We start from the raw sequence: 15,222 nt of genomic DNA on the forward strand, positions 1-15,222 counted from the left end.
TAACACAATTTTTGTGATTTTTTTTTTTTTTTTACTTCAAATTGTGTCTTCAAAGTAGAGAGCAATGAGCTATTTCTACTGTCAGTGCTGATATGATGCAGCTAGTGCGAAGAGCAATATAGAACAGGTGGAGGGGTTTACGGTATTACTGGCAGAAGCCGCATAGAGATACAATAATTGCATTCCTAGCAAGTGACGCATAAAGAAGCCACTCAGTTACGGGATTTCCATGCGTTACTTGATTATAACCACCACCTGCTTTCAAACCCCATTGTAGAATCGATGAATTTTCTAGACGTTTTCATGAAAGGATGAGTTAGCCATTCTCAGGCAGAAGAACATTTATTTGTCTACTATTTTTTGTTTCTAAGAGAAAATAAAAAATAGCCGGGAGATTGATAAAATAAATGTTATTGTTACAAATATAATCAATCAGTTTCTCTGTTACGAAAGTAATAGAGAAACTACCAGGCTATGATTTTACTACCCTAGTTACAAAAGCCAATGGCAAATGGAACGATGACTACAAACTGCAGCAGGAAACACTCATACTTTGTATTAGTCGTGGCTAACCAGTTCATTAGGTTTGGTCAATTGAAATAACAATAATAATAATATTTTTTTTAACATTTTATTATTTCTCAGATAAATTACATACATCATATGTATGTAATTTATCTGAGATACAATAATTAATTATCTGAGATAATTAATATATTCTCTGAGATAATAATAATAATTATCTGAGATAATAATAATTTATCTGAGATACAATTATGCATTACAAATACTTTCTCGTACATAAAGTTTTTTTAAAAAATTATAATAATAACAATAACTGTTTACAACGTATACTATTATAAGTATACATAATGACGATTATTACAGATTTTTTCTTTGCAATTTTGCACTCTATATATACAATATCAATGGATATAATCACTCTATATTGCATACTTTTGTTACAGTTATTACATACATTTGTTTACATGTAATACATACATTACATACATTGGTTTACATGTGATATGTACATTACATGCACTTGGTTACATATGATGCATCTTGGATGAGAACTAATTTCTCTGCTTTCATCCTCGAAGCTTATATGTAAGCTTATCTGAGGATGACACCAGCTGGTTATTATTTATTGGTTTTTTTTGCTGTGTTGGGAAGCTACGAATTCTGTGATTGAGAAATTCGCGCGCGACGCGCACGCACGCACGCACGCACACACACACACACACACACACACACACACACACACACACACACACACACACACACACACACACACACACACACACACACACACACACACACACACACACACACACACACACACACACACACACACACACACACACACACACACACACACACACACACACACACACACACACACACACACACACACACACACACACACACACGATAACTTGGAATGTCTTGATGCGTCGCTGAACTGGAAGCCTGAATGAATATATTGTGTTTCATTAAGTTTCTATGGTATTTTGGGTGCGTGTTTCTTTTGAACATCGAAACTTCTACATCCCATGTCTGGGATGTAGAAGTTTCGTGTGGCCTTTCCGTAGTGGTTATTGTATTTATATGTAATATAATTAATTGTCTGAGGTCTTGTTATACGGTATGTATTTCTGACTGTCCTGTAGTTAGCATCTAAATAATGTTTTAGGAAAGCTACATAGTGACATAAATGTTTTGCTGTCAGTATTTTATGTTCTGACATTGCAATGTATATAAGGTCGTTATTTTCTCTTTGTTCCCAAAAGATCAGTTTTATAATTTTGTACTGTAGCGACATTAATCTATTTAATTTGTAGGGTGCACAGAAAGCATACGTTATTATAGCGTATCTTAGCATATTTTGGCATAGTGCTTTGTATATTAGTGTTTTTAGGCGTATCGGAACAATGTCTTTTAACCTGTAGAGTTTGCCACTTATTGTTACATATGATGCATATGTAACAATGTTACATATGATGCAAAATGTAACTTATTGTTCGAAGTTTGTTGTGTAGGTGGTTTATGTGGCTATTCCAGTTCATATCTGCATCGAAGTAAATTCCAAGGTATCGTATCGTTTCAACCTGAGTGATTGTAGTGGTTTTGCTGTTCTGTGTGTTTTTTATGTTGGAAAGTGGATGTTGGATGGTTATATATTTGTTATCAACTGGTCGAGTCAGTGGGTTTCTGAATATCATTAATTTTGTCTTTTCTGAGTTTAGGTGTATGGAGCCAATATGAGCCGATTTATGATCAGATTTATATCATGTTGCATATTTTTTGGGCAATGTTTGCGTTATTATGTATGGATATTATTGCTGTATCGTCTGCGTATTGGAATATCTTGCCTTTAAGTGATAGCTGATTAATATCGTGCGTATAAATGTTGAATAGAGTTGGGGAGAGTACGGCTCCCTGTCCACAGGTTACTGGTAGCTCTCTGCTTCGGTTTGACCCGATACGTGTGATATATGCTTTCTATTTTGAAGGTAGTTTGTAAACCACCTGTGAAGAGGCCCGTCTATTCCAACATGCCTCAACTTTTCTAACAAGGTTTGATGTGTGAGTGTATCGAATGCTTTAGTTAGATCAATGAAGACTACCATGGCAATTTTGTTTTTGTCTAAGGCGGTATTAATTACGTCTGTAAAGTCTTCCAAGAGAGAGAGAGATGTTGTTCCCTTATTTTTCTGAAAACCATATTGTGTTTTGGGGATAATATGAAAGATCTCAGTGTATGCTGTGAGTTTCTTCAGTATGATCCGCTCCATAATTTGATTGATAATTGGTAATGTTGCTATGGGTCTGTAATTGCTGATTAAATTTCTTTTTCCATGTTTGTATATGGGTGTGATTATGGCAGTCTTTAGCATACTTGGTATCTGTGCTGTTTGAAATATTTTATTTATTAATTTTAGTAGGATAGGACTTAAACTAGTTGCATGTTGCTTTATATCTTTAGGTCTGATACCATCAATTCCTGGGCCTTTGTTTGGTTTGATTTGATGTATTGCAGAGAGAAGTTCTGCTTCTTTTATGGTTGGGAACCATAATGTCTGTTTTGACTGTGGTCCAAGTGGAGGGTCATTTTGTGATCGGGGGAATATTTCTGTGCAGTTCTTGGATGGAGTCTGCAAAGTATTGGTTAAAGTCATTTGCTAGTTGTTGGATTGGTTTTGCGTCTTTCATGAAGCTGTGTTTTATGGTTTCGGAGGCGGTGGTGTTGGGAATAAAATCTAGCATCTCATTGATCAGATGCCAGGTTTGTTTCATGTTGTTTTGTGCAGAGGTTAGTTTGTCTCTGTAGTAGCTTCTTTTTGCATTTCTGATTCGTGTTGCAAGGCGATTCCTGGTTATCTTATATTCAGTTTTTAAAGCTGTGTTATTTGGATATCGCTTTAATTCTTTCCATAAAGCGTCCTTTCTATGTATTTCTAGGATAAAATTTTGTGTTATCCAATTTTTATTATATTATTAATGATAATATTGTATTATGATATATTGATATATTAATTGATATTTTAATGATATATTGTAATATTGTGTTAATGATAATAATGATAATATTATTAATGTGATAATATTAATGATATTATCACATAATAATAATAATAATAATAATAATTTTCTTTGTTTCTTTTCTTTGGGAGGCATTTCTGATTTCTTCCTCGAAGCTTTTCAGAGCTTATCTGAGGAAGATAATAGGTGGCGGTGGTTTCCGGTCGCAATCCGGATTGTTCATTTTACTGTTTCTTTGTACATGTTTGGAAGACTTCAACTTTTGCTGTTTAACTTTTTTTTGCAAGTAGGGGTGGATTTGGACGTGTCCTTGTAGTGGTGTTTTTTGAGTGGGGTTTGTCATAGGTTTTGTGGGGGGGGGGGAGAGCAACAGAAATTTCTCTAATTTTCATTCTCGCTATAATATTTATATAGCGCCTGTTTCAGCTCTCTCTCTATGTTCCTAGTTTTCTGTCGTCGAACGGCAGTTTGTTTATCATGTCAGGTATGTTAAAGTTTCGAGTGGCTTTGCTGTGGTGATTGTTGTACTTATATGTTATGTAGTTTGTTGACTGTGGTCTTGTTATCTGATATGTTATTCTGGTTACTCTATAGGTTGGGCTGTAGTAATGTTTTAACATGACTGTGTAGTGGCATAAGTGTTTCACCTTAAATGTTTTGTGTTGTGTCCATGCTGCCTGCATAGGTGTGGGTTTCCCAGAATATCGGTTTTACCATTTTATCTCGCAACCATTGTAACCTGTTAAGTCTGTAGCCAGCCCAGAATGCGTATGATGTGATTGCATATCTTAAAATGTTTTCACATAATGCTTTATATATTAGTAGTTTTATGTGTGCCTGGTCTTTTAATCGGTATAGTTTGTTTGCTATTATCCTAAGCTTGGTGCGTAAGTATTTTATATGGCTATTCCAACTTTGATCAGCATCGAAGTGAAGTCCGATACAGCGTGTTGTTTTCACCTGTGTGATGATTGTGGTTTTAGGTTCAGAGCTTTGTGTATAGGAGAGTGAATGTCTGATAGTGAAGTATTTAGTTTCTATGGGCAGGGTTTGGTTTTTTTTTTTTAATATCATTAGCTTTGTTTTTCCAGGGTTTATATATATATATATGCCGTTTTCGGTTAACCATTTACTGATTTGATTGATGCCGTGTTGCATGTTTGTGTAAGCAATATTTGCATTGTTGTGAATGGATAGTATGGCCGTGTCGTCTGCGTACTGGAAGATTTTACTTTTTAGGGGAAGATGGCTCATGTCGTGAGTGTATATGTTAAATAGAATGGGAGATAGGACAGCTCCTTGCGGTACTCCACAGGTTACTGGTACCTCTTTGCTGTATGCTAATCCTGTATGTGTGATGTGCTTCCTGTTTTTCATGTATGCTTTAAACCATTAGAGTAGGCGATCGCCGATTACGATATGCATTAGTTTCGTTAATAAGGTTTTGTGTGTCAAATGCTTTTATTAGATCAATGAATACCACTAATGTTATTCTGCTTTTATCCAATGCAGCCTTTATTAGGTCTGTGAAATCTTCCAGAAGTGTTGCTTTATTCTTTTGAAAGCCATATTGTATTTTTGGGTATGATTTGAAATTTTTTGAAATGTGGAGAGTTGCACTGCACGATCCCATCCCTTTAGTGGTTCTCAGTAAGATCTGCAAAATACCCCTCTACAGCTGCAATCGCCTCTTGATTCGAAGAAAAACGCTAACCAGCGAGGAAGAGTTTTAGTTTTGGGAAGGGATAGAAGTCAGAGGGAGCCAAATCTGGGGATAGGGTGGATGTTCCAACAATTCATAGTGCACATCCCTTAATTTTCCCATGGCTAAAACACGTTTGTGGGCAGGTGCATGCCCTGATGAAAGATGATTTTTTCTCCTGCAAACTTTATCTTTTCTCGAATGTTTTCATCTAGTCTGGTTAAAAGATCGGAATAATATTCCCCGGTTATTGTTTTACCCTTTTCAAGATAATAAATAAACAAAATGCTTTTAGCATCCCAAAACACCGAAGCCATGACCGTGTCTTCATTGACGCCGAACAACCGGCTTCTGTCCACTGTTTTGACTGCTCTGTTTTGGATTGTGGTGTGTAATGGTGAATCCAAGTCTCATCCATAGTAATAAATCGACGCACAAAATCAGTTTTATTCTTGTTCTTTTACAAATAATTTTATAACTGCAGATATTCAATTTTATCCATTTCAAGGGATACAGACAACACTTTTGCTTCAGACAGCTGTATAAAACAAACTACTTGATAGAATGACTTGTAATTTCACATGGATGCTTATGAGACATGTACCAACTTAGAAAAAAAAAATTTTCCCGATAGTGTTGCCATCTATGGTGGAGGTCAAGAACTTTTCAGACCACCCTCGTATTTATATTTGCAATTAAAATATTATATTTCCTACTATTTCGTACAACCATACAGTACAAAATAAAGTCATTATTTTCAAACATTTTTAGTAATATTAATGTTTTATTACATTGTATTTTCATATATTACAAGTAATATTATTACATTATGCATAGTAATATTGATATATTATATAATAAGATCATTACATTATTGCACTTATATAGTAAGAGTCATATTTTACCTAATAACATTATTACATTACATTTAATAATTTTAATATTAGTATTAAATTAATTATGTTGTATGCAATAAATACTTCGTTTTTGGTTTATTTATTTAAAATTAGGTTTATAAAAGACTAAGAACATTATTAATTAATTAATTAATTATTAAGTATGCGTATGTATCTTACGTAAAGCATAGAAATAGAAATGATATACGAGTATTAATGAATATGGTTCCCTCCACTTCGCTTCAATAATAATAATTTTAGATTACATTACATGCGTAATAGGGTAATGTGATGTAAGGAACGGAAATGGTATATTTATGAAAATGAGTTGGATGCTACTATTCCCAATAAAAGGGCGATGAGGCGGAGTAATCCACTGACTTGAAGCTAGCGTTAGCTTTTCTGAAGCCAGTGGGATTAACGATTAACTAAACTTCTTTCTTTTTCATTTTATTAACGTTTGTTACTTTGGTTAAGTTTGGTGTGCCATCTGTTCCTGCCCCTAATCTTTCTCAGCACTCTCATAACTGCAGTCTCTAGTCTTTGTTCAAGTGTCTTATTTCTAACGCAGCTCTCAGATCCATTAATTAAACCTGGCTTGAACACTGTGTTGTATACAGCTAATTTAGTGTTTGGACTAATTCCTCTCTTATTCCACATACATTTATTCATTTGACAAGGAGATCAGCTGAATAAATATATATGGAATAAGAAACCAGCGTTGCTGATTCTTTTGTCTATTTCCATATTTAACTTACCATCTTCACTAAATTTTGTGCCTAAATACCTGAAAGGTTTTATTTGATCTATAGGTTCTCCATTCAATGCATTTGATATTATCAATGTTTGTGCCTGTTTTCATTGTCTTTGTCCTGCCGTTGCTGATTTTCATACCATATTTATTACAAAAGTTATTCAGTTTATTCAGGGAATGTTGCAGAATTGTACTGAATTTATTTAAAAATATAACATCACCTGCATACAGTAAAGAACTGAAAAATTTTGATATCAGGTTTAATGCCACTTTTCTTCATAATGTGATCCATTAGATAATAAATAACAGAGGGGATAATGTACATCCTTGTCTGACCTTAGATTTAACATTAAACCATCCTAATGTACTTCCTTCAATTCTAACTGCTGACTTACAACTCAAATAAAGACAGGTATTGCTTGATATAATGCCCCATTGACACCATACAAATATAGTATTTTGAATAACTTTCTCTTGACACCTTGTTTTATGCATTTTCCAGATCGACAAAACTTACGATCTTTGAAGACACGAAACTCACGAACGACAAATACAGATCTTTGTTATATTCCCATGCTTTCTCAACTATTTACCGTAAAGTGAAAATTTGATCCTGACAGCATCTATTTCGCCTGAATCCTGCTTGTTCTTCATCAAGCTTCTCCTCCACAATCCTTCTCAACTGTTTCTCAAGTATATTAGCATAAATCTTACCAGGAACACTGAGTAGAGAAATACCTCTGTAATTCTCACATGCAGTTTTATTTCCCTTTTTCTTATATGTGTACTATGAGAGCTCTACTCCAATCATCTGGAATTTGTCTCTCTGTCCAGGCCTTCTGAACTTATTGTTCAGAAGGCCTAGACAGAGGCAGGAATCACTGCTGACAAATCAGTGCTATCACTGATTGTTTCCTTTACCAATTTTTCGAAGTAATTACTCCAAACATCAAGGATATCATTTTTCTCCGGTTTTCATGTCACCTTTATCATCTGTAATTCTTTTTACACCACTGTTCCTCCATTTCTGAGATTTTACAACAATTCAGAATATCTAGCAACCTTCTTGATATTTATTTTCTATATTCTTACCAAAGATTTCCCATGACTTTTATTTAAATGTTTCCATCACTAATTTTACAGTGATGGAAACATTTAGCTTTCTTATATTTGTTTTTGTATTCTCTAAATGAACAAGCTGACTTATTTGCCACGAACGTTTGATATGCTTTCTTCTTTTCCTTCACTGCCTCTTTAATTTCCTGTGTCCACCATGGAGTTCTGATTTTTGTATCCTTGCAGACAACCTCACCACATGCCTCTCTGGATGAATGAATCTATGTTTTCTTCAGAGCTTGCCACGGAATTTCCAAGGTTTGGTTCCTGTTCTTAAACTCTTTCATCTTTTCTTAAATATTGTTTGTGTGATTTATTCTACATTTCACATCTGAGAGCTGCTCAACTTTTATTCGCTTTAAAACTTTCTTACATGTTATTCTTTCTTCTTTTCAATATGAATTTCATTTTTATCCTGCTCAAGACTAAATGGTGATCACTTCCAGTTTCAAATCCTCTGTACACTCTACCAGGGAGAAAACATCACTATCAACAATAACATAGGCACTGAGACTTTTCTTATTTCTTGCCTCTTCTCTCCATGTGAATTTGTGCACATTTTTATGTTGGAACATGGTATTAGTAATAATCAGTCCATTTCCTGAACAGAAATCCAACAGATATTTGCCATTATTATTACCTTTGCTCTTTTCTCCAAATTTTCTCAAAATACTTTTGTATGTCTGACAATCATTTCCTACTCTGCTATTCAGATCTCCAACAAAGACCAACTTTTCTTTTTTCATTGTGTCAGTTGCATTCTCTAAAGGCCTCAAAAAATTCTCCACGTCTTCCTTAGTAGAACCTTCTGTGGGACAATAGGCACAAATAAGTCTCATTGTCCAGATTCACATTCTGATATTTCTCCACATCACTCTACTTGAGACTGAGTGCCATTCAAGAAGATTAGCCTCGTATTTTGTGTTGAATACTATGGCTACTCCTTCTTTTCCTTGATTGCCATTGCCTGAATATAACATTTTGTATTTATTGCTCAGAAAGATCTCCAGTTTTGGTCTTTTTTGTTTCAGTCACCCCTATTATGTCGATCTTGTACTTATCTAATTCATCAGCTAGCTCGATTTCGTTGCCATTCAGGCTTCTTATGTTAATAGTACCGATCTTGAACTCTGGTGATATTGAGTTGAGGTGTGTTTCAGGATAGGTATGTTTCGGTAGGTGACTTTTCGCTATTCGCCCTGGTTCTCTGATGAAATCAAAGGGGACCTTGCTTAACTGGGCGACGCCCCAGTCGGCATAAAATTCTGTCATGTTGTACCATCATTTTGTTTGTGGTTTAAGCCAATAAGAATATAATTTGGTCGGATAATCCCAAATTGCCAGCCCCTCCTAGTTCATTCAGTATCCAGGTAGATATCTAACATTTAATATTATTATAATTAATATCTTCCATTCTGTTCAAAATATACATGCACGATATTAGCCATCTTCCCCTAAAAAAGTAAAATTTTCTGATACGCAGACGACACTGCTATATTATCCATTCACAAGTATCGCTTACACAAATATGTAACACAACATCAATCAACACACTAACTGGCAAACTGAAAATGGCATATATATAAACTCTGAGAAAAAAAAGCTAATGATATTCAAAAACCCCTAGACCCTACCCATAGAAATTGAATATCTTGCTCTCCAACATCCATCCCTCTATACCCAAGCGCTGATCCTAAAACCACAACCATCACACAGGAGAAAATAACACGCTATCTCGGATTTCACTTCGATGCTGATCAAAGTTGGAATAGCCATACAAACACAACAAACTCAGGATAACAGCAAGCAAAATATGTCGATTAAAAGACATTGCTCTCTCTCTCTCTCACACACACACACACACACACACACACACACACACACACACACACACACACACACACACACACACACACACACACACACACACACACACACACACACACACACACACACACACACACACACACAAATACTAATATATAAAGCATTATACGAAAACATAGATACTCAGTTACAACATACGCCTTCTGTGCAGACTACAAACTTAACAGATTACAAACGTTGCAGAATAAAATGGTAAAACTGATATTCTTGGAACAGCCCGCACTTATACGGGCAGCAAGGACAGAACACAAAATATTTAAGATGAAACACTTATGCCACTACACAGTCATGCTGAAACATTACTACAGCCCAACCTATAGAGTAACCAGAACAACATATCAGATAACAAGACCACAGTCAACAAACTACATAACTTATAAGTATAATAATCACTACGGAAAAGCCACCCGAAACTTCTACATACCTGACATGATAAACAAACTGCCATTCGTCGATTGAAACCTACGGACCTACACAGAGCTGAAACAGGCGCTATATAAATATCATAACAAAACCGAAAATTAGAGGGAAATTACTCTCTCTCTCTCTCTCTCTCTCTCTCTCTCTCTCTCTCTCTCTCTCTCTCACACACACACACACACACACACACACACACACACACACACACACACACACACACACACACACACACACACACACACACACACAGGGCCGATTTTATCATTAGGAGCCCTCCGAAAGATTAATTTTTCATAATTTTGTATTTAAGATATAATAATTTTCTTGCTATACAGATATTAGGAGTAATCATATATGTATACAAATGTATTGGTTTTGATTAATAAATTTTAATGTTCATAATGATATTATTTTTATAAATATCTACATGTGTATGTGTGCTTGTGTGAGTATGACAAAATATATATAGAGAGACAATGTATAGTGGCACCAAAATGTTCTTTGCCTAGGGGCATCAGATACTCTTAGGCTCGCCCTGCACGCACGCACGCACACACACCCTCTCAAACACCATTACAAGGACACAGACACGCCATATTCAAATCCAATCCCCCCCCCCTCCTTGCAGAAAAGTTAAACCGTGCTCAAGCAGTGGTAGTCCATGGTCGCGTGTACCATCTGTACACGCAACCGGAAAAGGTGTATATATATATCATATATTATATATATATATATATATATATATATATATATATATATATATATATATATATATATATATATATATATACAGTGGAACCTCGGTTGTCGAACATAATTCGTTCCTAAAGGCTGTTCGGAAACCGATTTGTTTGAAAACTGAAACCATTTTCTCTTAAGAATTAATGGAAAATGGATTAATCCGTTCTTGAATCCCAGATGATTGCTTATTTAAACCTTTATAACAGTACTTCATGCATAAAATCGTATACAAAAACAATGAAAATGCATAGAATCTTACACAAAAAAGAATAAACACAATAAATTGATAAAATATAGACGAAAATTGATCGCCTCTTTATTTTTGAGTATTGTACAGATCGTTGATCTCGCCACACCGAACTGCATAGCAAGATCCGAGACGAACGCCATTTTCATATTTGGATATGATTTCTTTTTTCACCTCTATCTTGATTCTAACAACTTTTCTTTTCGCTTTACTGCTATCACTATCTCGGCCCCGTGGTGGCTTATTGAATAACAATTTATAAAAAAAAAAAAACCCATAAAACACAAAGAAAATCAAGAAAAGCCACTGCAAATTCAAGAATGCGAATGAGTTTAAGGGGAAGTATGACAGGTATTGTGTGAATAATGGTTAGTAAGCAATGTTGGGTCTCCCGCGATGAGTCTTTTGACTCCATGGAGGCACCTTATATTATTAATAATAATAATATAAATAATAATATACAATAGGTGTTTTAAATTAATTAATTCTCCAGAAATTCCAGCAGGTGTCTGCACTGAGTAACTACGGCGTAACTGACGCTCTCCCGCCGTAATCTCTGTCCGCGGAGCACGTTGTTGCCGATTTGCCTGTTCGGGAACCGAGATTCTCTTCGGAAACCGGTGCGTTTTTCGTTCGGAAATTATGTTCGAGATGAGAGTCGTTCGATAACTGAGGTTCCACTGTATATATAAAGTTTCCAAGCACACACATATAAACAGTGAAATCTACACCTGACTCGCGACGGATATTGAAGCAAAACCACGAAACCCCCGCCGTCTCTTATCTTTCTCAGATAAGCTCTGCAGAAGCTTCAAGGAAGAAAGCAGAAATGCCACTCAAACAAACAAACAAGTATATTAAAAAATGTACTCAGTAACTTGTATGCTGAATTTTTGTAGAGAAGTAGCACATCTGTATTAAACACAGAATCTGTAAAAAAATACTAAAAAAAACACAAAATGCTGAAAAATTATGTATATTAATATAAAATCAATCCATCATTATTATTAATATTGAAATGTGAGTTGTATCACTGCATTGTATAGTTAGCACATTCACTATACACGATTGATAAATATTTAATTAGTGTTTTGTTAGTTGTATAATTATATTTATAAAGAATTAAGTACTCTACATTTTGCACTGAATAATAATAATCATTCTTGTCATTGTCAAAAATTATTATTATTATTATTATTATTATTATTATTATTATTATTAGCATATTAGTTATTCATATACAAAAAAATTCTCTATGATATTAGAAGAATATCAACAATGAAGATTATTCATTATTTAATATCAACAATGTTGATTTGAAAAATTTAATTGAAATCCAATGTAGAAAATAAACCACATCTCTCTCTCTCTCTCTCTCTCTCTCACTCACACACACACACACACACACACACACACACACACACACACACACACACACACACACACACACACACACACACACACACACACACACACACATTTTTACGAAATTCGGCACTTAGTGCTGAATTTCTTAAAAATTATAAGTAAGTTCGAATGTTACTCAAGATGGTTATTGTATACGTGTAAATATTTCAGAAATCAATAAAAAAAAATTTATTATTACTATTAGTAGTAGTAATATAGTAGAAGAAGAAGAAACTTTATTAGAAAAATGTATTTTTGTTTATTTCTGTATATTTTTGTTAAAATTTAAATGTTGAAACAAATAAATATTGAGATATGGTTTTATCCTATAATGCACATAAATCAATCACCAACAATAACCATAATTTTTGAATAATAAAAACACACATGGACACTGTAAAAAATGATTAATTATACAAAATGTGATGATGCTTGCGCAGGCTGATTGACTTCGCGGCTAGTTGGACTCTATCCATGGTCACCATTTGGCCATCCATGATGCGCTGCATCAAAAAATATTAATTTCAGGCAAAAATATGGATGTGGTGTTTCCAATCCGATTCAAACCGAATGTTTTATTATCAAAACATTGCACGCCACTTCTATTTTTAAGAGATTTTTCTTTAATTACGATATTCATATACACATCGTAAGGTTATATTAGGCATAGGAATTTCTTATGAATTGGCTACATTCATGATGTGGTAGCGTTTTGCACAAACTCAATAGCAGCCTTTGACTAAAGGCATATCAGGCTACCGACAAAAAGGGACATACGAATGTCCAATGGAACGTGCCGTCTTTACAGCAGCAGCATTCAGTTGATGTTTGATGACTTGTTACTGTTTCGTAGAAGAATGCCGAACAATAATTCAATATTCTTTTATTTGATTACTAATTATCTACTTGTTTTTACTATATGTTTTATTTATTATATATATGTATTTATAAATATATATAATAAATGTAAACATAAATATAAAATAAATAAATGAATTATATATATAGCAATGATTGGTCGATTGGTAGAGCCTCTGCTAGGCTCACGCAAAACGTTAAGCAAGTTTGAGCGCGGTTAGTAGTTGGAAGGGTAAAATCGTTCGATGCTGTTGGCACACTCTCCCTCGATGAGTCTTTGGACTCCCTGCAGATGTCAAATAATAATAATAATATAGATTTATTATTATTATTATTTTAATACTTTCTTTTTGGAAATCGGGGGCAGCCGGTCTCTACCTTTGGTATCCCTGGAAGATCAGCAAGATATCTGACTGGCGTACATAAGTGAAATTAACAGAAGAAAACGGCAAACAACTGCTGGCATCTCATTTACCTCATCCTAATTATATTACAGTGAATACTGTGTAAGTCCTGCTTTCTATTTTTTCCCTTAGTTTTGAGATTAAAACCCAAGTTTCATCCAGTAGAGTGAGGAAGAAGGTGGTGGTGGTGGTGGGGGGAGTTTGTGGAAATCCTTAAATAAACGGCTATTTACCGACTGTCTTTGTAGAGGAGTTTCCAGTTTTCGCTCTGGTAGTCTCAAATTTCACAACTATTGAAATTTAAAAAAAAAAAATTTAAAAAAATCAGTAACGCGGTTCTGTTTTCTTTGCCTATTCTCCAGACGATTGCAAAGTCAGTTAAACTAATTATAAATTTAATATTGATAAATTAATTAAAAATTAAGTAATCCAAACATTGTTTTGTTGAAGATAGTACTTTTAGCTGATCTTCATGATTAATTAATGACTTAAATACCGTTATCATGAAGTATTTCACGCTACATAATGACAAAAATTTATATTCATCTCTGCAATCTTCAATAAAACTTTCTTTCTCTCTTTCTCTTCTTCCAATAGAACAAAACAATAGTAAGGGCTTACCAGTGTATTGATCACAATAGGCAGAGGAATCAAAAGAAAAGGAGCTAGGATACCACAGACAGTTCTCCACTGATAGCGGAAGAAATTGACCAGGCGTTTTACATTCATTGCGTCCATTTGCACACTAACAGGAAATGTCACACACACTAACACTGACAGGAAGATGTAGCGGAAGGTAATATCCTGTAACAGAAACCTTTTAACACCAGTGTATATATTTCATCGGAGAACAAAAAGAAACCTCTTCTTTGCCATGTAGCAAAGAGCGAAAGAAACAAGAAATTCCAAATTCAAAGTAAGAAACCTTAGAGCAAGCAAGGGGGGACGAGTGATATACGATGCTTTCGTGGGTGCCTAGTAATCAGGAGACATTTTATAGCATTGTTCAACACACTTTGCTGGGTACAGTTGAAAGGTTACTTTATGGATATTTATGACGATGCAGTGGCATCTCCCACATGTGCAAATCACTGCACTTAATGAACGAGCTCGCTAGCTGCACGTATACTGTCACTATGAAGAATGGGCAGTAAATATCCGTTACATCATTGCTACTATCCGAGTACCTCTTATTTACGAGTCGTTCCCTTTCGTGACATCAAACAACCCAGTCGGCATTGCCT

General features: G+C 34.7%; 1 protein-coding gene across 1 annotated transcript in view; it reads right to left on the bottom strand.

Moving 5' to 3' along the window:
* The window catches only part of LOC150107100 (Na(+)/citrate cotransporter-like), a 135,108-nt gene extending 120,237 nt beyond the window's left edge, over positions 1-14,871 (bottom strand). The window contains exon 1 of the mRNA XM_090391613.1: positions 14,600-14,871. Within this exon, the coding sequence (XP_090247739.1) occupies positions 14,600-14,716 (117 nt within the window). The 5' untranslated portion in view covers positions 14,717-14,871. The remainder of the gene's footprint in view (positions 1-14,599) is intronic.
* Positions 14,872-15,222: the final 351 nt, after the last annotated feature.

The sequence above is a fragment of the Typopeltis vanoorti genome, chromosome 4, assembly GCF_054136105.1.
Source record: "Typopeltis vanoorti isolate ZY-2024b chromosome 4, IOZ_Tvanoo_1.0, whole genome shotgun sequence".
Taxonomy (NCBI): domain Eukaryota; kingdom Metazoa; phylum Arthropoda; class Arachnida; order Uropygi; family Thelyphonidae; genus Typopeltis; species Typopeltis vanoorti.